The following is a 22,412-nucleotide window of genomic DNA, read 5'->3' as shown; positions in this document are numbered from 1 at the left end:
TTTGATGTTTGATTACTTTATTTTTGCACGCAAGTGTGGTGCCACTTGGCATTGATCCTGGTACAAACATTCTCAGATTGTAGCAAGTAAAAAAGAAAATCAATCTGTTCTTGTTATACAAACCCTGGTTACTCAGCCCCTCTAAGTGTGGAAGAACCGACACAAATATATCATTATGAAAAAATTAAAGAGAATGACTCAGTATAAAAACAGTGTATTACGTGGTCAGTTTTAGCAGGTTTCTTGTTCCTCTCATCCCTAATTTAAAATGGAACATTCTTCTTAGTAAAAGCCTGGTAAACATCCTACACTGTGTTTCTCTGTACCGGTTGAACCGCAGTGAGTCTTTAATGAGGGTAATATCTGACTTGCTACAGGGTGAGATTTGGCATTTGTGTACGACCACAGCACTAGACATAATAAGGCAATTCCCAAAACAAAAACACTCTTTTTTTCCCCCCATGAACATGTCAAGATTACAGAAATGGTTGCCCAATAATCAGATAGGCAATGGAGGCAACAGGTCAGGGAAATCCTATTATGATACATGCAATTCTGAAAGGTCTGACAATCCTCTCACGGGTAGTTACAATGGCAAAGGAGGATATATTTAACAATAATATGCCAAGATACAACTATGGGTTTTTAAACATTTAAAACCCATTGATCAGCAAGTGATCAACTATAAGGAAAGCAACAGGCAAGCCTTCTTATAAGATCATGGCTCATTCCGGTCACGCAGTGTTTTCTTGGCATTTGTCTTTTAAAGTAAGGTGTCGCATGGAGTCTTTCCCTAAGAGGAGCAGGCTATAAGAACACATCTATCAGCCTCAAGGGAAATCGTGTGTAGGTAGAAGCCAGCTAAAACTATTTTCATTGGAGGGTTTTGGAGCTAATGTCATTGTACTAGACTACAAGGGTGGGCTTCAAAGCCTGCATATCTAGAGGTGGGGGGCAGGTGGGACCTGGTTTTTGTTCCAAATGGGGAATATTTCTTCCTCAGTCTAAATCGTGAGGTAAAGCAGAGGCCTACAGGAACATATTTCATGAGGCGTTTACATTATATCCCTCACAAATGAAACTCTTAAAGACAGAAAAAGTAAACAGTCACTCCTGTATGTTTCTGGCCCAGGGCCTGAAGCTCTTTGTTGGCTGTAAGGCTTGTGAAATTATGAGACATGTCCCCACCAGCCTGTCTCCTGAGTGGCAGCAGCCCTGAGGGGCAGGTTACTACCATAACAAGGCCTTCTGTCAAGAGCCTCCTGCTCAAAGGGGATTATGGGTATAATAAGGGACTATTTCTGGCGCTTAGCCTTAGTCTCTCCATTCTCCTCCTCTGCCATGGGCCTCTGGGACAGGGAGCTGAGGGAGTGCATGGCCGACACCTTCTCCAGACGTTTCTTCATCTCATCCTCACAGGCCTGCAGGACGTTCTCTGCCTTCTCCATATCCCAGCCCAGGACATCGGACATTGTCCGAGCCCCTTCGTTGATCAGCAGCTGCAAACAACGAGCAAAAAACTGAAGTCAAGCCTGACTTGAAAAGTGTGAGATCTAAATCTTATCTTAAAATCCAACTGAACTGGCTTAGTACTTATATACACTTACAGATTTTTTTTAAGTAGCAAAGGAAGAGTTTACCGGTAATTAATACGTTTTTGTTACTTAAAACTAACAAAGAGACAGATGTTCATGTCAGATCATGAATAGAATTCCTCAGATTTCCTACTTGCTAGACATCTTAATGCTTGATAGATGTTTGTTTATTTTTAAAGCCTGTCTATTCCTGTTAACACATTTTGCCCCCAGTTTGGACGTATGGAATACAGTTATAAAAATCACAGAGAAATTAGGCGCCGCCTTGTGGAGGAAATGTAGATCTACATCAGAGTCAAATTGCATAGACAGTAGTATAGAAATGTGTTTTTACTTGCATCTGTTCCTAAAATACAGTTCCTTGTATGCATCACATTATTCAAAAGCAGTTGTATGCATATATTCTGAACTGCTAACGGTATTTATATTTAACAATATTCACCGCTTTTACAACCATTGCCCAAATGAAATTGTTCTATGTGTAAGTTTAATTTAGGATATGGTGTATGTTTTATCTATGAAAGAACATAAACATAAAATGTGGACAACTGTTGGCCTTCCTGGTTTGAAGGCACAGAGTGGCCAGAAGGAAAAATGTTTTAAAGGACATCACTTGATTTCCAGAGGGACACTCCCCTTATAGTAACCCTTCCTGGAGGACTTGATACCTTATGCAGACCTACATAAGCACTCAGACCCATACCGAGAGAGCAGCACGTCATACAGAAATGGTAGTAAAAGAGTAAAGGTTTGAGTAACAATGTGTTTTTTTAAATACCCAACTGGAAACAATAGTAATAGTTATTGGACATATACTGTATGCACACAGTATTGCACAGCAGTCTGGCACATCCTCTGCCTTTTCATGTGTTGCATGTCTTGAAAGTACGAGTTTCCCCAGTCCGGGCTTCTGGTGAAATACCTGCAGTTCTTGGTTGGAAAGTCTGGTCTCAGGGCTGGTCTTCCCCTTCAGTACCATAAGCGTCCTCTGACTGAATTTGGAAGCACCTCTGCCGGCTGCGTCCACCTCCATCTCCTTTCCATCCGTAACATCCTGGCCTGCAAAACGTTCCCACGTCGATTTATTTTTCAGCTAGACAAACTGCCAACGTGTTAATCTTCTAATGCAGGAGGTTTACTGCCTTAACGGCTTGAGACAAAACCACTGACACAATGCAGGGCCGAACAGCCCTAGACAGTTTAGAACATGCTGCTGGCTGCTGGCTAATCGAATAGTGTGCTTACCATACTACACTCCATACAGGCCTCGAAGTCTGGAATCCTCCTCTAAAACAGTGTTTTGTCTGTGTTTTTATATTGTAAGAAAAAAAAAGCTTGAGACCAAATCAGGTCAGGACTAAGGAGAATTTCTAACTTGTCGTTCTGCTCTGAACAAATGTGGCTTCTGTGTTAAAATGTCAGGCGTCTTAGTATCAGTATCTACGCGGAGATGTTTGGGAACTCTGGCACGTAGTCTTGAAATGCTTCCAAATCAAAGTTTTTGTTGAGCCGTACAGGATTTCTTTCCACCAGTGACCTGCCTGCCCTGGGGGGTAATGGAGGTCGCTTCTAACCACAAATGGCTTTCTGAAAAAACACACGCTTTTGTGAGCAAAGCGGAGCTGTTTCTGTGGACAATAAGCAGTGCGCAGGAGCCGCTTAGCAGGGACAGTGTAGAGGATATTTGATTTGGTGCCAGATGCACAGATCAGGTTTAACAGTGGGCTCGCATCTGAAGCTGCTCAGTGTTTCTAAGACACATGTCTGTAAAGCATAATTATGCTGGGCAGTGGAAATACAGATTTTGATTTTTTCATACATGACAGAGGACCACAATAAAAAGGTGCTCTTTGACCTCTTCATCTCCCATTGAAAGGCTGTATTTTAAATTGTCTCGGATGGCCTGGATTAGGAAAAAAGAGCAGATTGCCGACAGCATTTAAGGTGCCTGAGGCTCCAGCTCCACCTAGTGGACTTGTTGCAGCACGTTTCAGTTCAGAGTGTCACATAAGCATTAGCAGCTGCAGAGCCTGAAGTGACCGGTTTCGCTTTCAGCCAAACGTCTCCTAACCTTCACCTTTTACGTACATGGGACTTCAGTTGGGCCCATTGAGATCTACCCTCTCTGGGATGTCAGCTGTTCCTGGTTTGTGTTCCAAAGGAGCTGCCAGTTCCAGCACTAAACCAGCCCTAAATATCTGAACATTTCACCGTAGGATTCAGAATATTTTACACTCCTCCTTTGTTCAAACATACTTTGTCAGCTAATAGAATGCCAGCCCCCTCCCGCTCCCTTCTTTCAAAATAAAAACCTGGAAAAAAAGGCACTGTTACCTGGGACCTCGATCCTGGCGCCACGCGGCCCTGCTGTCTCACTTGCCCGGCTCTCGTCCTGCGCTGCCCTCAGGTAGAGCTGGAGCAGCTCCTTGGCCTGGCGCTCCTCCTGCCTGCGGTCCAGCACGCCCTGCAGGGTGTCCTGTAGAGCCCGGGTCCTGGCCTCCTCGTAGCCCAGCGCGGCCGCCAGCGCCCCGCGGGGCGCGTCCGCCAGGCCCTGCAAGAGGCGCCATCCCTCAGTGCACGGCCAGCGCCAGGGGCCCTGCTGCTGCCCGCTGCGCGGCACGCGGCCCCCGGCACCTCCGGCTCGCGTTACTGCGGCGCACTGCATCGGGACCCTCGCACCCCGCCTCCCCGAATTCAGGCCCCGCGCGAGCAGGCCGGCGCGGGTCTGAGGGATGGCGGGCGGCGCGAGAGCAGGCGGCCGGTACCTGGAGGTCGGCCTCGGACATCAGCACGATGGCGGACAGGTCCTGCTGCAGCCTCCGGGCCGGCTCCTGCCAGCCCTCTGCGCCCGGGACGGCGCGGTCCACCTCGTCGGCCTCCCCCCCCACGCCGAGCCAGGCTGTGCCCCCGTCAACTGCGAGGAGGACGGAGAGCTGGTAAGAGCACCCTGTCCACACGGGTCGGGCCTGTGTCCCGCTGCCGACAGCAACACTGACCTCTGTGCGGCTTGGAACTGAAGGGGAGAAGTCTACAACCCAGCAGGCACAGTTCAGAGACCCTTCTTACATCCCTCTGTTGCCCTGAAGCTGAAACTCTTACCCCAGTGACAGAGCTCTAACACCACCCTGGCGAGTGAGAAAAAGCCCGTCAATCACTTCACTAGCACCCCCTTTTCTGGGGTCTGCTGTTTCTCAACCTCCCCCTCCTCTCCGGTCTCTGCTCGCCTCCTTGCTGCAGCTCCTGGGTCAGCGCCTGTTGATGGGCGTGGGGTTCGGACAGGTTCCCTCAGACGGGCCGGCCTGAAGGAGCTCCTGCTCGCCCCAGGGCAGCCTCATGAGGTGATGGCGCCCGGCGGGGGTTCGAGGGCCGTTGCTCTGGCTGGCCTCTTCACGCTGGCAGAACGGAGGGCCGTTACCAAGAGAACACAATTCCTTCCACCTCGAGGAGCTTTCAGTCAATTACCACTGCTGAAGTCACAGCAGTTCAGAAACACATTTCCTGTACGGAATGTGCTCATGGCAGAGAGCGAAGGAATCAGCTCACTTTGTACCATATTGTAATGCCTCAGAGGGAGGTAATGTGCTTTATCTTGGGAACTGCTTCTTGATTAACTTGTCACTCAGACGCTTTCAAAGTTGGATGTAAATTGAAATTCGTACCTCGTACCTCCAGACGATACCATGCTCCCACTCTCCTTTGATGTGATTATGGGATGTATTCTACAGTTCTTTTTTGACATTTCCAAAAAAAGCCAGTAGGGGTCTGTATGGTGTAGACGCTCAAAGGTCGTTTTATGATCATGTTCCCTTGCTCTCCAAAAGCCAGGTGGGATCTTTTTCCCCCATTAGTGGTCACCCTAAATGCTCCTGAGCTGGGGGGAGAGCCCTGAAACCCTAAAATCACCTTGTAGGTTTATCAGGTCAACTCTCTGAAGCTGAGCAAGGCTGGGCCTGGGCAGAAAAGGGGGTGGGACACCTCTAAGGGTAAATCTCTGCTGCAAATGCTGCTGCCGGACCGGTAGGTGGTGCCCCTTCTTCCTTCTACAGTAGGAGCTGCTGTCCTTTGGATGAGGTTTTGACTCATTAAATCATTAAAGATCCTAAGGCACTGTTTCTAAGACTAGGGGTGTTAATCCTGGGGCCCTGGCTGAATTCCACTCTGTGCCTTAACGATCTGCACACCCTGAACTGGCCCTATAATTCATTCAGGGAGGCAGCTTTTCTTTTCTTTACATCTGCTGTGTAGATGGGCTGCCGCCACATAGCAGCTGACACCAGGACTTTGGATTTGTGAAACACAAACCCCAACTTTTCGTGAGCAGTGCATTGTAGAAGAGGAACAATAAAAATACACTAACAGTGTAAGGAAAAGTTGTATAATTTCATTGCAGCCACTAGAGATTAATCTCACGTACACACTCACACTAACCACAACAAGAATACTTTTGCCATCTGTAGTTTTCCAGATTTGACAGATGTGAAATATTCCCTTGGTTGTCTCATAGCCCTTCAGCCACATTTTAAGCATGTCACACAGTTCAGGATTAAGGTTTGTCTTGCTTGTATGGTTTAGAATACAAGTCTCAATTGTGTTTTTTTTTAAGTTCTTTCTTTTTTATTGCTTAGGCTTTAACTTCCCTGATCAATGCAGAAAATACAAATCCAGTGGTGATAACTTTATCCTTGTCTGATCTTGCAAATGAGGAAACAACAAATGTCACCAAGGTGACACAGGCTCTATGTAAATTCTAGTTGTGTGGGTTCACTGTTCTCTAAAGGTACTGCAGAAAAAAATCAAATTTTTCTATCTTTTCATAAAACAGACAGGTTGTATGCCAAAAGTCATCTTTCGCATACTAAAACGCATCTTGGAGAGCAAACAATGAAGTACAGGCTTACCTTTAGTAATCGGGGCCCACCTCTCTTTGTCTTTCAGGAGCATGAACTTGGTGTTTGAGGGCAAGCACAGGAAATAGACTTCGTCTTCGACTATGGTCCCATCCTCCTCCAGAACCACTGAGACAAGATCTTCGGAGGTAAAGCCCAGCAACTCGGATCCTACCATACAAAACACAGAGGCAGCTGTTTTAATACCAGCATTAAGGTGTGAAGCGAGTAAGAGCTGTCACTTATATTTCACTTTTAGATCTGTTCCCAAAGCAGACTGATGACGTCATCAAAGAAGACAGCAGTAGAAACGTTCCCTCCCACACTGCTTTATTGGCGGTGGCCTGAAAAGAGGCTGTGATCGTTCTCTCTCTTGCCATCTTGCCCAAATCCCAATGCGAGATAAAATCCCACATGCTTCCTGATTGTTCTTTAACTTTCCTATTGGTACAACCCACTTAGAATTCCCTATAATCTCAATAAACTGTGCCCCTTACATTGGTCAACTCTGGAATACTGACGCATCAAGAGATGGCCACTGTTTGACACATTTTTCTACTTTTTTTTTTCTATTTTTCACACTTTTTTCTACTCTTAACTCAGACATTGGAATACCTGTATAGACATCTGAGCGCTCATTTTAGGCATGCATTTCAGTACTCCAAGGGGTTAGATGTCAGTGGGGTGATGTCATGAGTCTGTGAGCTTAAACCTGCTCTGTAGGAATGCTGTTTGGCTCCTGTACTGCTCCAGCATATTTGGAATGACTCCAAGACTTGAAAAAAACGCACACCTGAGAGCGCTTGCAAAGAGTTGTATGTTTTGGTTTGTTGGTTTCAGGTTTTATGAGGCCTGGAGTAGCTAACGAAGAGCAGCCTAATTGTGAAGGGCCACACAGGCTCTCTGGGCTCTGCACCATGAGCCTGGTTTTCTTCAACTTTGTCAAGATCTTCATTTCCTTGATCCCAGTCAGGAACACGATTCCTTCTGTATAACTTGGTGAACCTCAGTTAGTGGTGCTTTCTTTAGATGGTGGGCTAATTTCTAGCCTTTGAAACACGCCCAACACAAAACTGCACTCAGAAAATCCAGGTCGTTTTATTTAAGGATTTAAAATAATTATTTACAGTACCATAAAAGCAAATTTGAATCACAAGGACTACCATTTCCTATATCTGCCTTCTTTCACTACAGAAAGAAAGCCTTAAGACCCCCCTGTAAATTGTGTGAATCTAAACGATAGAATGATGATAATCTTGATTTCTATTATTAAGGAAAATATGTCTTCACTACCAGACATTAACGAGGTGGCTTTGCAGAACCCGCTAGTGAGATTTCTTGTAGAAACTGACAAACTGAAAGTCTTGCGTTGGAGATAAGACGCCAAACCACACCTCGTGTGTTTTTCTTCAGACGGATCAGGGAAAGCAGACAGTAAAATGTAATTACTCTCTTCATTAAAATCCTCTGTGTCATATTCATCAACAGCAAGTCTCTGCACGATAAACTGAAGAGCTTGCTTCACAGTATAGTGCAGAGTGCTGAAATCGCAAAGGCAGTCTCTCTAAATCACTCGCACGCAACAAGACAAAGTGACAGTTCAATCATACAGCTTCACTTTGTCATTTTCTAAAAAGGTCCGCGTCCGTTTTCCCACATCTCAATTAAGCATGAACTCTTAGGGGAACTGCAGGGTAGCCGATTAAACAGAGATCTCTGTCCCAGCTCTCTATATTTTGGACATTGAAATCATTCACCTAACCTCCTCATATTGAACAATAACAACGATCATAACCTTACCTTTTATCTTCAGCTGGTTCAAAGACTGGACCGCTATTCCGTACGACTTTTTACGCGAGTAGTTACAAACTCTGCAAGGTTTCGGATCTGACATTGCTGCCAGAAAACCAGTTTATAATTTTGAAGAAAATCGTGTATAAACGCAAACTTGCGCAAACTTCCAACGCTTAAGACTATTAAATAAGGGCGACAAAAAGGAGTCCGGATTGAGCTCCGTCTCATAACATTTTATGTTATGCTGAGGAATTCACTTTCAACATCTTGAAAGAATACGCGTACAGTATACATTAAGGAAATAAAGAGTAGTAGTCTTGGGAACTGTAGTGTTGCTGTAGTGGCGGTTGTGCGTTATTAAACTACAATTCCCAGCATGCAATTGTTCCTTAAGGGTTCATTTGTGATCTAAGGTGATGTTTATTATTTATACAAGAAAAGAAACAATGAATCATATGTATTTAGTTTTTGTAACTTTGTTTCAATAAATGTTTTTGATTCGCTTTGGCCTGGAACGGGCAAAAGCACTTATTATCGATATCGTTGCCATATTATGTTATTTCTATTTAATTGCACGCTGTTTTTTCCTTCATTGCTTTGATTTCTGTGCCACAGTATTGTACACCTCTTGTCTAGTTCGTTAGTGTAAACGAGAATCTTTTCTTAACTGTCCTATCTGAATAAAGGTTGTTCTTACTATTATAATAAATATGACACTCGTCTGAAAAACTCGGGATCTGTCGCTCGACTGTCGATTACTCCAGCCTGATGCAGGCCAGTGCAGTCGAGTAGGAGATGGGTTTGCACAGGCTAGAAAGATGGCATCTTCAGAGCAAGCTGACCAGCAGTCACAGGTAAGGATTTTAGCGCTTTCTTAAGCGTTATCCGGCGCATGCATACGCGCCTTTCGTTTTTACTTGTTTAGCGGAGATTAGAGATTCTCCCTGAGGAATACTCGAGACTTTGCCCTATGTCTTTGCTTGTAAAAAAGTAGAAAATCTCCTGCTGTTTCCTCTCTTGACTGACAGGTGCAGGCCATGTACTATAAACACGAGTTATTCGACTTTTTCCTTACTGTTCCTCGCCGACTTAAATACTTTTGCAAAGCTGTTAAAAGGCAGTGCAGGAACGACTGTTCTTGATTTGCCTACCGTGAAGTCCTTCAAGATGCAAAGTTAGTCACTGGGGAAGGTGCTTAAAATACTGTATTGCGGCGGTGCTCCCACCAGCGTGGACATTGCTCTGGTGTCGTGTTCATGTCCTCCGCAGCCCAGGCAGCTCACGGTCCTGTACCTTCAGTTCTCCGGTAGCATCTAATGACGTTGGCGGAATGTCCTGATGACATGATGAGTGTTATTTAGCTGGGTACGCTAATTGCTGGAAGTCTTGTGCCGTGAGCCTGACGTTCTGGATGATGGATGATGGATTTTGGGGACAGACAATTCGGGACATGAACTGTCATCCGGCTACAGTATTGGATCCCCCGTTCTCAAGCCAAAGCGTTTTTTTTTCTCCCAACAGACGTGTTACATTTTGTTAAAACCGAAATATGTCCCAAAAACTTGTTCTACGGTGTGAGTTCTGTCATTGCAACTGAATATTGTTAATATGAGTTCGGATAAATCACTTTACAATTCTTTTTTTTTATTTTTGTGGTGGTTTTCTGTTAAGGTGTTCTACAAGCATAACAAAAGCCATCTACTCTCTATTCCTGAAGTCACAGACTCACAATTTTACTCTGTGTTACTATAATAAATTCTACTGTTTGTGCAGTAACGTGATATTCCATGAAATCTGTATAGCATACTGTACTGTTGTAACAAGTGCTACAACTAAATTGATTTTCTGAGTTGTTTTTTTTAGCGTATTAACATTCATTGATACCTTATTTGACTATTGCTTTAAGATCAGGCATTTATATTGATTATTCCTTCTCACAAAATCTCATTTGTTTGGAATTGAATTATTGTCAGGGGGATGCAGAGTACTTGTAACATTTTAATTTCATGTTTGTAATATTTTAATTTTTGATTTCAGTCTCATTTTCATTTTATGTTTATTACAGTTGATTTATGAGTGCAGAATGACACAAATGTTATGATAGATAAAAAGGCCAGAAGAAAGCATAAGACTGGATTTTGTACTGGCGTAAGTTAGCTCTTCAGCTGAACAAAGGTTGCATTTGAATGATTTGTTTCAGGGGGTTTTTCTTTCAAAACTCTCAGGAAAATGTTGAACTTTGTCCTCTTGAAAAGTCATGTGGAGGTCTGTCAAGAGCATGCTGTAACTTTAAGGTTAAGAACCTAAGGTTCAAAGTGATTTAGTAGTAATCTTTGCTTAAGAATGGAATTGAGAACTATCTTTCATTGGCTTATTTTTATTGTTGTCTCAGACAACCTTGCTGAAAACATAATATTCAGCAACGAAAAAGTGTTGAATCATGAATACTGATGGATTAGTGGGTTTGTAGGCCAGACCTCATATAGTCCGAGCTCATATTTAAATCAGCCTAATAGGAAACAGAAAAATGGAATCAGTTATCTTTCTTGCCAAGTTGTCCCAGTGTTAATAAAGATGAGTAATTATAGTTGCTTAAACTAGCAGCTTACGAACAAGATGAGGTTAGCTAAGTCTTGTTCTTGTTTTGCAAGTTGTAATTCAAAGCAATTTAATTTAATTAGCCATGTCTTTTGTCAATGCAATTTTGTCCAGGTCATTGCAGTTGCAATTCTAACTGTTTGCTGGTTCATCTGTCCATTTTTTAAACACGAATGCCAGTTCAGGGTCACAGGGGAGCCAGAGACTATCTGGACAAGCAACCGGCACAAGGCAGGGTACGTCCTGGATGAGACACCAGCCCATTGCAGGGCACACACTCACACCAGGACCAGTTTTCCCAGAAGCCAGTTAACTTACCTGTGTGTTTTCTGGACTGTGGGGGGAAACTGGAGCACCTGAAGGAAACCCACATGAACACGGGGGAACATGCAAACTCCACACGTATAGCCGCCCGGGACTCCAGTGCTTTGAGGCAGAAATGCTAACCACTGTGCCATTCACTGTTAGCTGAGGAACTTATTTGTTCTGAGTCACTCGGAACAGACCAAGTTCTTATATGTCTTATTTGAGGCTAGTATCTGAGCCTTCTTTTAAATATTTGTTAAACATACAGTGAGTTTTTCCCAGCTTATCAGCTGAACAGAGCAATAAACACCTGTAGCCTGAGGTTTAGAATATAGGTTCCTCAGGCCAGCACCAATAAACCCCAGCTTGGAGCCTTCTTAAGTTTCCATGACAACCACTTTCAGGGCAGGGTTCAAATCCAGGCCAACAGCCAGTTAAAAAGCACTTACTGACAGAAGGCATTCAGTACTCATGTAGCTGGACAGTTTGAGACCTGTAGCTCTGATGATTGATATTGTTATTAATTATTCAGTAATGGAGCATGAAATCAGTGCATAACAGCCTTTTGTATTTTTCTTTACCCTTTGTTTCCATTTTGCGTTTTCTGTCCTACTTTTAATTTATGACATGGCCCGTGAGAATTACCCCCCAGTTATTATGGCTTGAATCAAAAGGAGCACCTGCCTAACTCGAGAGGTTTTGTATCATGTATGTTTCTAGCAGTAATGGTCTTTCCAAATATCATCGTTTCTACCACTAGCGGGCTACAGGACCAGATTTTCAGGTTCATATCTGACACGAGGGAGATATTCCCTCTACCTTCCAATTAACTCTGATTATTTCTTGAGAAGGTCTGTCCAGGTGAAGGAATAAGTAATGAGGTGGAACCTGCTCAATTAAACAGTCTGAGAGCTAAATGAACTCTATCATTGCAGGCAGTATTAAATGAGTAAATGTGGTGTTTCTAGTAGTGGTACGGTCCATGTTTCCTTCTAGCTGATAAACCAAACATATGGTAAAAGTGTCTGCATGATTTTACATTTGGAACAGTGTGGCAAACGTCTTGGGTGTTTGCATTGTCCTGTTTCTTGACAAAATGAGGAGAGTGTGATACATTTGCTACTCTGTATGGTAGCTGCTATTGTTTTAAAACCTTTTGCACAAATAATTGTACATGCTGTTTTAAAATGTTCATACTCAAAAACCCATAAAGAACATTAAGTGAATACAGGGGGGTAGCTAATAAGACTTCCACTGCACACTCATGCGATTCATTTCAGATTTTACAAGCTGCAGGCACAGCTGCTGGATTTTTCATGCTCTTTATTTTGAGGAAACTGGCACGGATGGGCATGTGGAGCCAATGTTATATTTATCGCATGTTCACTTCAGAGGTGCAACTTGTTCATGACTTGGCAGGTCCTGTAAACCTGAAATGGATCGCATGTGATGCAGTGGGATTCTTAATTGTGTCAAAGAGCCTTTATGGTGATGTTTGCATGATTGCCACTCATAACGAGGCAATCTACTCATAACGAGGCATTTCTAGCTAATCTACTCTGCAGAGGTAAGCAGCGCTGGCAGCTAAATGAGAGAGCCAAAAGCAGGGAGAAAAGAAAGAATCAGAGAAATAAAGCAAGCTTCACTTACCTGTGATTGACTATCCTCAGACCTTATCTGGAACACTTCACATTTCATTGTGGCAACTGTTACTAGGCTGCTGCTCTTAATGAGGCCCTGGAGGCATTTTGTTCCCATTGCATTTCAAAACATCAGACAAATCACCTCTGTTTTATGCTGCAGGTAATAGGCTAAGTGTTACAAAGTCCTGGCTTGTACTGAATTGTAACAGCAAGACAGGTGGCCCGCTGTGAAAGCTATGGCTGTTCTGTTTAATCGGTTAATAGAGATATTGCAAGGGTGCCTTTGAGATCTGCACAGAAACACTGGTGTGTCTCAAACCTTCCCTTATTGTACACATGCAATCATATGAATATTAGTCATCATAATAAAAAGCTTAGTTAAAAACAAAGCGGTACGTTCACAGGGGTTTACTGATGATACCATAATTGGATTAGAAACATTGTTGAAGTGAAAAAGCAAAATCTATTTAATGACACTTTGTGTAGACAGGGTGCTGAGTATTTACATACAGGTAGCGAGAACTTTTTATCATTATAAGTTGCGAAACATCTTATAGAAAGTTCTTATGAGATACAGTTTTATGGAGTTTATGTTGGCATCTTTTACATGCAGGAGAAGCAACATTGGCAAACAGCGCTTGAATATTGTAACGGTAATATTGCTGCTTTCTCTGGAGCAGCACGACTAGAAGGACCTGCCCGAGGAAACCTGTGTTTTCCTGTTTTTTTTTCCTCTGTCCTCCCTTGTGATCCTAACTCTCACTTATTAATCTCCCTAGTTTGGATACCTTTTCTAACCCTGCGTATGGTTGGACTGTTGACCAGCAGAGATTATTTGGACGCAGGCTGTCAATAATAAAAATGAGACCATTTGCTCTGAGAGTCTGACATGGTAATCGTCCGCTCCGGTTTCCCTGTTATAGCCTGCAGGTCTTCTCTAGCGCTTTTTACAGAACGTCTTCTTTTGGTGCACCTGTGACGTTACCGTGTACAACCCCTGCTGCAGGTGCGCTCTGTTCGGTCTCACTTGGCTGTACAGTAAGGGAAGTCGTCTGTCCGCAGGTGCCAGCGATTCCCAGTATTCCCAGTGCGGAATGCTCAGGCTTCTCCGAGCCGCTCACCATTTCCAGCGCTCTGCTCTGCCTTCATCACTCCAGCCCCCTTTTGCTTCGTCACAATAAAAATAAAGTCGAAATCAAACAGTTGCCTGACAATCTTGCAGCTCTTTAATGAGACCTCACCTAGAAGGTACCATTACCACCTCGCAGAAAAGACATGGTGTTACTGCTCTAGAATCAGCCCAGAGAAGACCAGTACTAGCAGATACAGTACTTTCCTGTTCTGAAAGGAGTGTTCTATACCGACAGGATTAAAGAACTGAATCTTTTCAGTCCTGTACTGAAACCACTACAAGATGATGTAATTCAGACTTTCAGAAGCCTGCACTTTGAATGCTTGAATTGGGTCCTTTGACAAAGTCATCCAAATTGACAAACAGAGGACACAACCAGAAACGGGGAAGAGTGTGCAAAACAAAACTTTTGCAGACCAAACTTGTATTCTCTTGCTGTAAATTAAAACGTTCTGAAAAAATATGCACAGTGATATTTAAGAAATGTGTACGGAAGTCGGTGTCTACTTGTTCCTGCTAACTGTAGAGCTGTCACTATTACTTTGAGCATCACAAGAAAAATATAACTGTATAATGTGGGACTATTCTTGTCATGGTTTTTTGGGGTGTAGAGAACCTGCATTTCTTTCTCTTAAAGTATTCAGTTCTGCACACACAGGTGTTGTCCACGATATAAAATGTATTTTTGTCAGTAATGTGTATTAAGAATAGATTGAATTTAAATTGTGGTGAGTCAGATTGTTCTGCGAGGATAACTGAGTATGGTTCCTAATTCTAAAGTCATCAGTGGATTGTTTTGTTTTCATTGTAAGTCAAGAAAAATTGAAGTTCACTCTGACATAGTTTGTGATGTGTTACGTGAAAGCCTGGTAAACACATTTCAAGTCACAGATTGTAAGGTGGAGATGTAATATTCTGTGACCACTCCCTGTGTCCAGTAGGTGGAGCTCTAATTCAAGTCTTTTGTTTTCCAGACAGGCTCTTCTCAGGTCAAAGAGGATGCTCTTCCCAGAGAACAACTGGTAAGGCAATACTGCATGCACTGTACACAACGTACCAGGTAATAAACACTGTTTAAGGCCATGGAATATTGTTTATTTTTCCTGAAAACACACTTAAAAACACTTTTTGGTCTTGCAGCATCAAACCACTGCATACTGTATACCACATGTGCAGATAATACTGCATCTCTGTTGCATTCCTGGAATTTCACCCATGGTGTTCGAATTGGAGAGCTTTATTTTTTTTATTCCTTCAAGTAGCTGCTGTTTCTTTGCTTTCTGGTGACCAGATCTCTTGTAGCTGATTTTGTGTCAATAAGATTTGGGCTGGCTGAGTTCAGCGCCATGAGATTTTGCAAAAGCCCTAATGAAGATAATGCCCCCTTTTGACCAAATCACTTGAAATCAGCCTTTGGCTTTGCATTTATTGAGGCTTTTACTTCACACCTGTCTAGCACTTGTGAAGAATGGGATTTCACGTGGCTTAGAGCAGTTATCTAAGACTGTTCACTTACCTCATACCTGTCTTTTATAGAGGAAATTAACTTCTTAGATCTGCTAATCAATACAGAATGCACATGTAGAGGATTTTGCTAGGTCAGTTTGATTCTCTCGTTGTTTTTTTAAAAGATTTCCAAATGAAATGGGACTGCTTTGGTGACTGAGTGAACATATTAAACCCGAAAGTGTTTTTGTACCGTTTTATAGCTGTCTGTCTGTGTCCTGTGTCCTCTGAGACCCATTGAAGGGGGTCGCTGCACGGTATCCCAGTTTCTCCTGGCCTTTCCCTGCGTGAGGAGCAGCTAATGTCTCCTCTTGTGGACCTTGCGTTTGCGTGGTTTGTTTTATAGGCTGTGCAGTCTGCAAAGGGACATATCCCTGGTGAAATAAGTGCTCTGCAGGCAGTAGCTTTTAATGGAGGCAATTAAGATGAGCTGGGTTATTATTCTAGATGCTGCGCACTCTGCTTTAGAGTGATGTCATGCCAAAACAGTGCTGTGGCGAAAAAAGCAACTACAGTGCTGTCCTAGATGGGGAAACAACCCAGAGCCAGCGGTGAGCAGGGGACAAGGTACTTCCAGCCTTCTCTCGCTTCAGTTTTCAGTTTTTTGTATAGTTTTGTTCCATTTTCTTCAGTGGATCAACAGATCATTACTTAGAGAGTAAGGTGATCCCTGCTTTTAATGACTAAAATCAGGTATTGGCTTAACCGGGCCAATTTAACAACATCTCCTACCCTTTCAGAGTTAATTGGCCCAAAAGTGAAAATATTTAGTTCACTAGTTAATGAAGAGCTAAGCCAGAATGAAAACTCACAGGCCCTTACACCCTCAGAACTCCTTTTTAAGGTGTTTCTTTTCTGTTTACATGTCTAGAAAATATACTGTAACTCACCTTTTGTGTTTCATTGGAGGACAGGGACAAGACATTAAACATTAAGGTTCATTTTCGAAACTGGGTGAAACACAAGTTTGTTCCCCCCTCCTCTCCCCTGTCAAAGAGATGCTCTTTTCCAGTTAAGTGGATTGTTACAGTACTGGATAATTCGTGTCACAAAGCATTATTTAGATGACGTGAATTATTTAAATTTGTGTCTGAAAGGATTTAGGATGCGTCAGGCGAATGGGGCTCTTGGCAGAGTTGCTGGGGTGTGCTCCTTGCCACCCAGTAGTGGTGCTGGGGACATGCGTGGCACTAACAGGGTTTGACTCACCTTACCACATGGCAGGGCCTCCTTTACTGCCCTCCGTCAGTGTCAGGCAGGGGATACTGTGTGCAGGCAAAAGTCTGGGCAGAAGCTGCCTCCTATCTGGCTTTCAGGACTTCAGGCTGAGTTTTGCTGGATGAAACACCAGTCGGTTTCTGTGCCCTAATTTAGCCTATTGCCTTTTTTCCCCCCTCTTCCTTTGTCTTTTTTTTTTATCTGTGGGGTCTCATAACTGTTAAAACAATCACCAGTTACCATGACATTGTTTGCTACTTAGAACTATGCCTGTTCCCGTCTACTTTTTTTTAAATCACACATGCATACTTTCTCAGCTCTCTATGTAATCGTGATGCTGACCAAATCCAGTTCTGTCCCTTTGTATGTCATTGGTGTTTCCTCTTGGGCAGTGGTGCAGCTGGCATAGCCACTTATTCTTAGACCAGTCTGAGCTGTGCGCTACCGGGTTCGAGCCTGGGTTATGTCACTAGTTATAGTCGGCTATGGTTGGGATTCCCAAAGTGGCAGTCCACAACTGTCACTGTGGATAGGGTTGGGATTGTTAGCCAAGGCCTTTTCACAGTTCCCAGCAAGACATGCTACATCCCGGGCTTTTGCGGGCAGCTGGTGATATTGGTGTGGGGCCTGAGCCGGCTGGACATCACTGCGGAGCTTGCGGTGTGTCCAGTGACAAATGGGTAGATCAGAGGAGCCTGTCTGAACCTCTTCGTTTCCCCTTGCGGGGTACTGTTGTTAGCCATAGAGACATAATGACACAGCTGTCAATACACTATATTCCAAATTGAGTGAGCATATAAAAATATTTGTGGATATTTGCTATGCTATACATCAGCCGTGATATTAAATTAATTAAATTTGTCTAATTTCACCAACTATAACGGGCTGTTTCACTTCAGTCTGGAGCTTTGAAATCCTAACACAAATAGACATATTTGGATCATTATAGTCCTCGACAGTAACTGGAGGGAACACTCAGCTAGTTAAGGAGTTTCGGTGTTGCAGGCTGGTATGTGCTCTACTCAGTTATTTTGAGTTTTCTTAATTTAAGAAAATACAGCTCATTCTTATCCGCATTCTGCCCTGCTCTGTTCTGGTGCTGGCCCTGCTTATGAGCGGTTGCTATATTCTTTCTTTTTGTTTTAGGATTTCAAAGCTTTTCATAAATAACTGGGTTATAATAACTGGGCCATTTTAAAAGAATTGAACTTTCTTTGTATTAAAAGCGGTTAGGGGAGGGCAGACATCCTGATGCCTAATTACTCAAAATTAAAAGCGTGACCCTCTTTGAAATCAAAGGACGTTGATGAAGGAAATGCCTTAAAAGGCTGCCCACAATTAGCTGGTTTCAGTTTTCACGTTTTCCTCCTCGTAGGCTTGTAGGACTGACCAGTGACATGCTTTCACAGGCCAGCTTGTGTTGGTCCGGGGACGTGAGGCATCGGTGTACCCCGCAAAGTGTGGGGGCTGCAGCTTTAAACCCCTGCCTCTGTGCTGGGGGGTGCACAGTGGTTTCGCCCCCCCCGTTGGTATCGGGGCCACGGTTCGCTTCGCTTGCTGAGCCTTTTGCACCGAAGCTCAAAAAAACATCAACGGCTTCCCCGCGAACAGAGTGCTGGAGGCGGGGGGTAAAAAAAACAGAAAAAGTTGTCAGAAGAACATCCCGGTCTCACAGCAACTTCAAAAGACCTCTTCCCCAGGATATTAAGCGACTGTGATGAAAAATTTAGCAAGCGTTAAATAAGAAGCTTTGAAGTGATCTGTTTTGGCTCAGCAGTCTCTAAATTTCCGGAGCCCCTCCGATGTCGCCATTGCACTGCGAGAGAGAGAGAGAGAACGCAGGGACTGGGGGGCTGGCTGACGATGTGCCAGCATTAACATTACAGCCAGTGGCATCGGCCGGGAATTCTGCAGCGCTCTTTGTTTCTCTTGCCTCTTCATGCCTTTGCTTTCCTACCCCAACCCCCCCCCCCGTGTCATGCCTTGACATCTGTTGCTCATATGCTAGATCTGAAAACAGAATTTCCTATTCAGTGGGGGCAGCGAAGCTGTGACAGCATGACAGAAAGACGAGGGGGTGTGGAGAGAGGCTTCAAACCCGGGCCTTCTGTGACCCGAGGAGCTTGTGTTGCGGGATTGGAGCTTGGCAACGTGCTTTTTGTCTTTTAATAAAAATGTTATTCCAGGTAAGAATGAAAAGAAGTAGACTCGTCCACAAAGCGCGAAATGCACGTAAAAGTCAAAACAAGAATTCAGTTCAGTCTTACTGTAGCTTAAGAAACCTTGTGCAAAACATGCTGGGGTGGAAGAACCCTCTGGGAGTCAAGAGTCTCCGCTGGGGGATCCCCATAACCCTTCGACAGCATTTCTAGGAAAATTAGAGTGACTGGAAATTCTCGATGTTCTTAAAGGTGCCGTTCAAGTCACTCCCCTGTTTGATTTTCGTGTCGATTTTCAAAAAAGAAAAGAGGGAATAGTGTTTATCACAACATTAAAACTCTCTCAGACCTCCCTGTGTGGACTGGACAGTCTGCATGCTGGCAAACAGCGCTTCAGAAATCACTTTTTTCTGGGGAAACACGCAAGGACACACACAAAATGAATGTTAATTGCACCTGAGGTGTTTCAGCAGTATTAGTTTAAACCAATTTCAGTAGCCAGTATTCCTGATTGTGCATCACAAGTTACTGTAGCTTGTTGATATATAGGCCATAGCTGTTTTGCAAGGCTCAGAGCTGCAGTTTAGCCAATGTCTAGGGAAGCATCACATCTTTTTTCTTTAAGAATATTTGGTATAGCAATTTTTTCTTTCATTACTTTCATTTTAATTGTAATTCCTTTATTAGAAGTGCCTCCAGTAAAAGTGAATTATGGCCAGACCAAAGTGCAAGCACAGAGGATATTTCATCATTATTGGTGAGAATGGGCACTAGGTGGCATCAGGTAGTTAAACTTTGCTGTAATTACAGAGCTCAGAGTCACAGCTAAGTGTGCAGTACATGGAGGCTGAACAGCTTTGATTACCTTTATCATCAGTGAGAGGAATGGGGTATCAGTAGGCAGCAGCGGTCATGGTTCTGGCCTCAAATCTAGAAGGCTGTGGGTTCAGCTCTCGTGGGACACTGCGGTTGTACCCTTCAGCAAGTTACCTCACCTGAATCGCTCTGGTAAAATATCCATCTGTATGAATGGGTACGAATGTAAATAGCTTTGTGAAAAAAGTGTCGGCCAAATAGATTAGTAAGTAGTAAATGTTAAGAAGAGGCTAATATGCAACATGAATATTTTACACTTTTCTGAAATTGTTTTGGGCAAGTGAAGCAATCTAACATAAGGAGCTGAACATGAATTCTACTCCTAGATCATTTTCCCTTTATGATGGAGTTTCTTTTCCGTAGCTTCTGCTACATAAATGAACTTTTCTAGCTGTACATATCGTACATTATGGATGGTAAGTAAATGTGGCTTCCAAAGATTCATACAGGTAGCGGTGCAAAGTGGCATTTTGCAGAAGTTTTCAGTGATAATCGCCACTTCCTTTGGCACTAAATGAAAACAGCATTTAGCGATGGGCATGGTTGCCTCCTCTTTCCATTCTGAAATTAAAACAAAAATCCAATCATGTCAGTTTACATGAAGACTTCAGGAAGCACACCTTATCAGAAAGCCACTTATTCCTGATTGGGGTCGTAGCATCCCTGAGCCTGTTCTGGAAACACAGGAACAAGGCAGGATGAAACCCTGAATGGGATGCCAGTTTATCACCAGGTGTGCATATACTCCTATGGGCAGCTTGGAAATGCCAGTTAGCCCAGCTGGCCCGTCTTTGGAAGGTGTGAGGAAACGGGAGCATCTGCAGAAAATGCGCAGGAACGTGGGGAGAGTGTGCAAACCCCACCCAGTCTGCAGTCGCACTCAAGAGCTGTGACTCAATGCCTTGCTGCCCAATGAACGCCCTTTACTGCTCCCAAAGAGACTCGTCCTGTGGCTTCAAAAAACGGCTTTATTCCGCAGGGTGAAAGAACCTCCGAAGGCTGCGTGTTAAGTTTGCTGTGTGAGGGTCTTGGTCGTTATAATTGCAGGTTAATTGTGTGTTGTTAACTCTAGTTGTTTTAATGTGTCCTGGGCGGTGGGAATCAGCAGTTACTGACACAGGAAGGGCTTGCTCTATTATTGTTGCTGTGCTGCAGTTTTTTTGTCCCCCCTTGGAGGGCTCTGTATGAATTTCCACTGTCATGTCCAAGGACAACCTGTGCAGGGTCAGCTAATTGCTTTTATGATTATGATTTCGCATAAGATTTATCGTGCGTGCTCCGAGCACTTCTGTGTGGTTTTGCAGACGCTTGGTTTGAAAATGAGTTTACAGCTTCTGGCTTCAGTACTGGTCTGGCTTTTTGACTCACTATACTGGGATTTAGGTGAGTCATTCACACTCTTCCTGTAACAACATTGCCACAACATATAAATTCCCCGTTAGCCACAACTGTTTCTGTATTCTCACATTGTCTTGAATTTATTTTTTGATGACAAATAAAAGGCCTGAATCTATGACAAAAGGAAATGAAACAAAGATGTTTAGTTTTTTTTTTCCTGCACTGTGAACTGGGTTGTTTCCAAATGTCATTTGTAACACGTTTTGTGAAAAAAAAAATCATGTTATTTCCAAATGGATAGCATCCATCATGCACATAAACAGGCACTTTTTTGTATTGGGTCTGAAATATGATTTTTTTGGCATTTTTTATAAACTACCACAGAAATTTATTATACAGGAAGTGTTGAATTTAGTGAAACTTGCAAATTTGGACAAAGTAAATGTAATCCTAACAAAATCAGGGGCACAAAAGAGAGGCATCTCAAACACTTAAGTATCTGTTAGCTTGCCCATGTGCACCATGAAGATGTTCAAGGGCTGAGCTTCCCAAATCTGATCCTTGGGACCCCTTGATCCTCTGGTTTTTATTGCTGTCCAGCTCTTAGAGCCATGATATTGGCTCCATTAAACATTCAGGTGCCTGGCAGGTGTAGGAGGTCTGGATCAGGGGACCTCAATTCAAGCAGAGGGCTGATCCTGTAATATATGTGCAGAAATCCTAAAAGGATGAAAGAATTGCATTTTTTTCAAGGAGCTTGTGTACACGTGACATAAATATAATCCACCTCAGTAGACAACAGTAGACAATTTGTTAGAAATAATGAACTGGACATATTGGAGAAATAGTGGTGTATTCCTTTATTTTCCCTTACGTGGCTGTCCCAAGACCACAGCAGTGTGCTGGCTGGCTTTTGAGTATTTTCACCACCTTCAACACATGGCCACAGTAATTATATACTTCTGCTATGAAGTTCCATGTGTGAGAATGGGAGTGCAATTAAAACCTTAAAGAGATGTCACAAAGATCTATTATTTTTTGTGCTGAAAACACACTGCTGGGCTAGCACGCACACCAGAGTTAAGGCAGAACAGGCAAATAAATGCCTTCATCAGGGAAGTGACAGTGCATGCCTCTGGATTTATATAATGTGCAGTCATAGTGTAGAATAATAATAATGTAGTATTATTAAAATTATTAGAATTTGTGTGCTTCAAGATCAGGTCATGCCTGAAGTCAAAAGCAGCAGTGATATTAATGGTCAAGGCTTCTGTATGACCAGCTTGGTCCAGAAGTGTCCTCGGTGTTTTCTGATGGCAGTTGTGAGTTAGAATAGTTCTGTAGAATCATACTGCTTCAGA

General features: G+C 43.3%; 2 protein-coding genes across 3 annotated transcripts in view; one reads left to right on the top strand and one right to left on the bottom strand.

Annotated features, from left to right (window-relative positions):
- On the bottom strand, window positions 1-8,607 carry dffa (DNA fragmentation factor, alpha polypeptide). The gene is made up of 6 exons (XM_015337210.2): window positions 8,282-8,607; window positions 6,494-6,652; window positions 4,361-4,509; window positions 3,930-4,146; window positions 2,518-2,654; window positions 1-1,499 (listed from the first exon to the last, which is right to left on the bottom strand). Exons 1-6 carry the CDS (start codon window positions 8,373-8,375, stop codon window positions 1,296-1,298), a joined length of 960 nt encoding a protein of 319 aa, XP_015192696.2. The 5' UTR covers window positions 8,376-8,607; the 3' UTR covers window positions 1-1,295.
- A 60-nt stretch (window positions 8,608-8,667) lies between these two features.
- The window catches only part of pex14 (peroxisomal biogenesis factor 14), an 84,411-nt gene continuing 70,666 nt past the window's right edge, over window positions 8,668-22,412 (top strand). The window contains exons 1-2 of one of the 2 annotated variants that reach the window (XM_006642085.3): window positions 8,668-9,129; window positions 14,929-14,976. In XM_006642085.3, the coding sequence (XP_006642148.2) occupies window positions 9,094-9,129; window positions 14,929-14,976 (84 nt within the window). In that variant the 5' untranslated portion in view covers window positions 8,668-9,093. The remainder of the gene's footprint in view (window positions 9,130-14,928; window positions 14,977-22,412) is intronic. The other variant, XM_015337209.2, reaches the window with a different exon arrangement.

Source organism: Lepisosteus oculatus, chromosome 25 (assembly GCF_040954835.1).
Source record: "Lepisosteus oculatus isolate fLepOcu1 chromosome 25, fLepOcu1.hap2, whole genome shotgun sequence".
In the NCBI taxonomy this organism is placed as follows: Eukaryota; Metazoa; Chordata; class Actinopteri; order Semionotiformes; family Lepisosteidae; genus Lepisosteus; species Lepisosteus oculatus.
The sequence above is the reverse complement of the archived record's forward strand: the minus strand, read 5'-3'. Positions and strand labels throughout refer to the sequence as shown.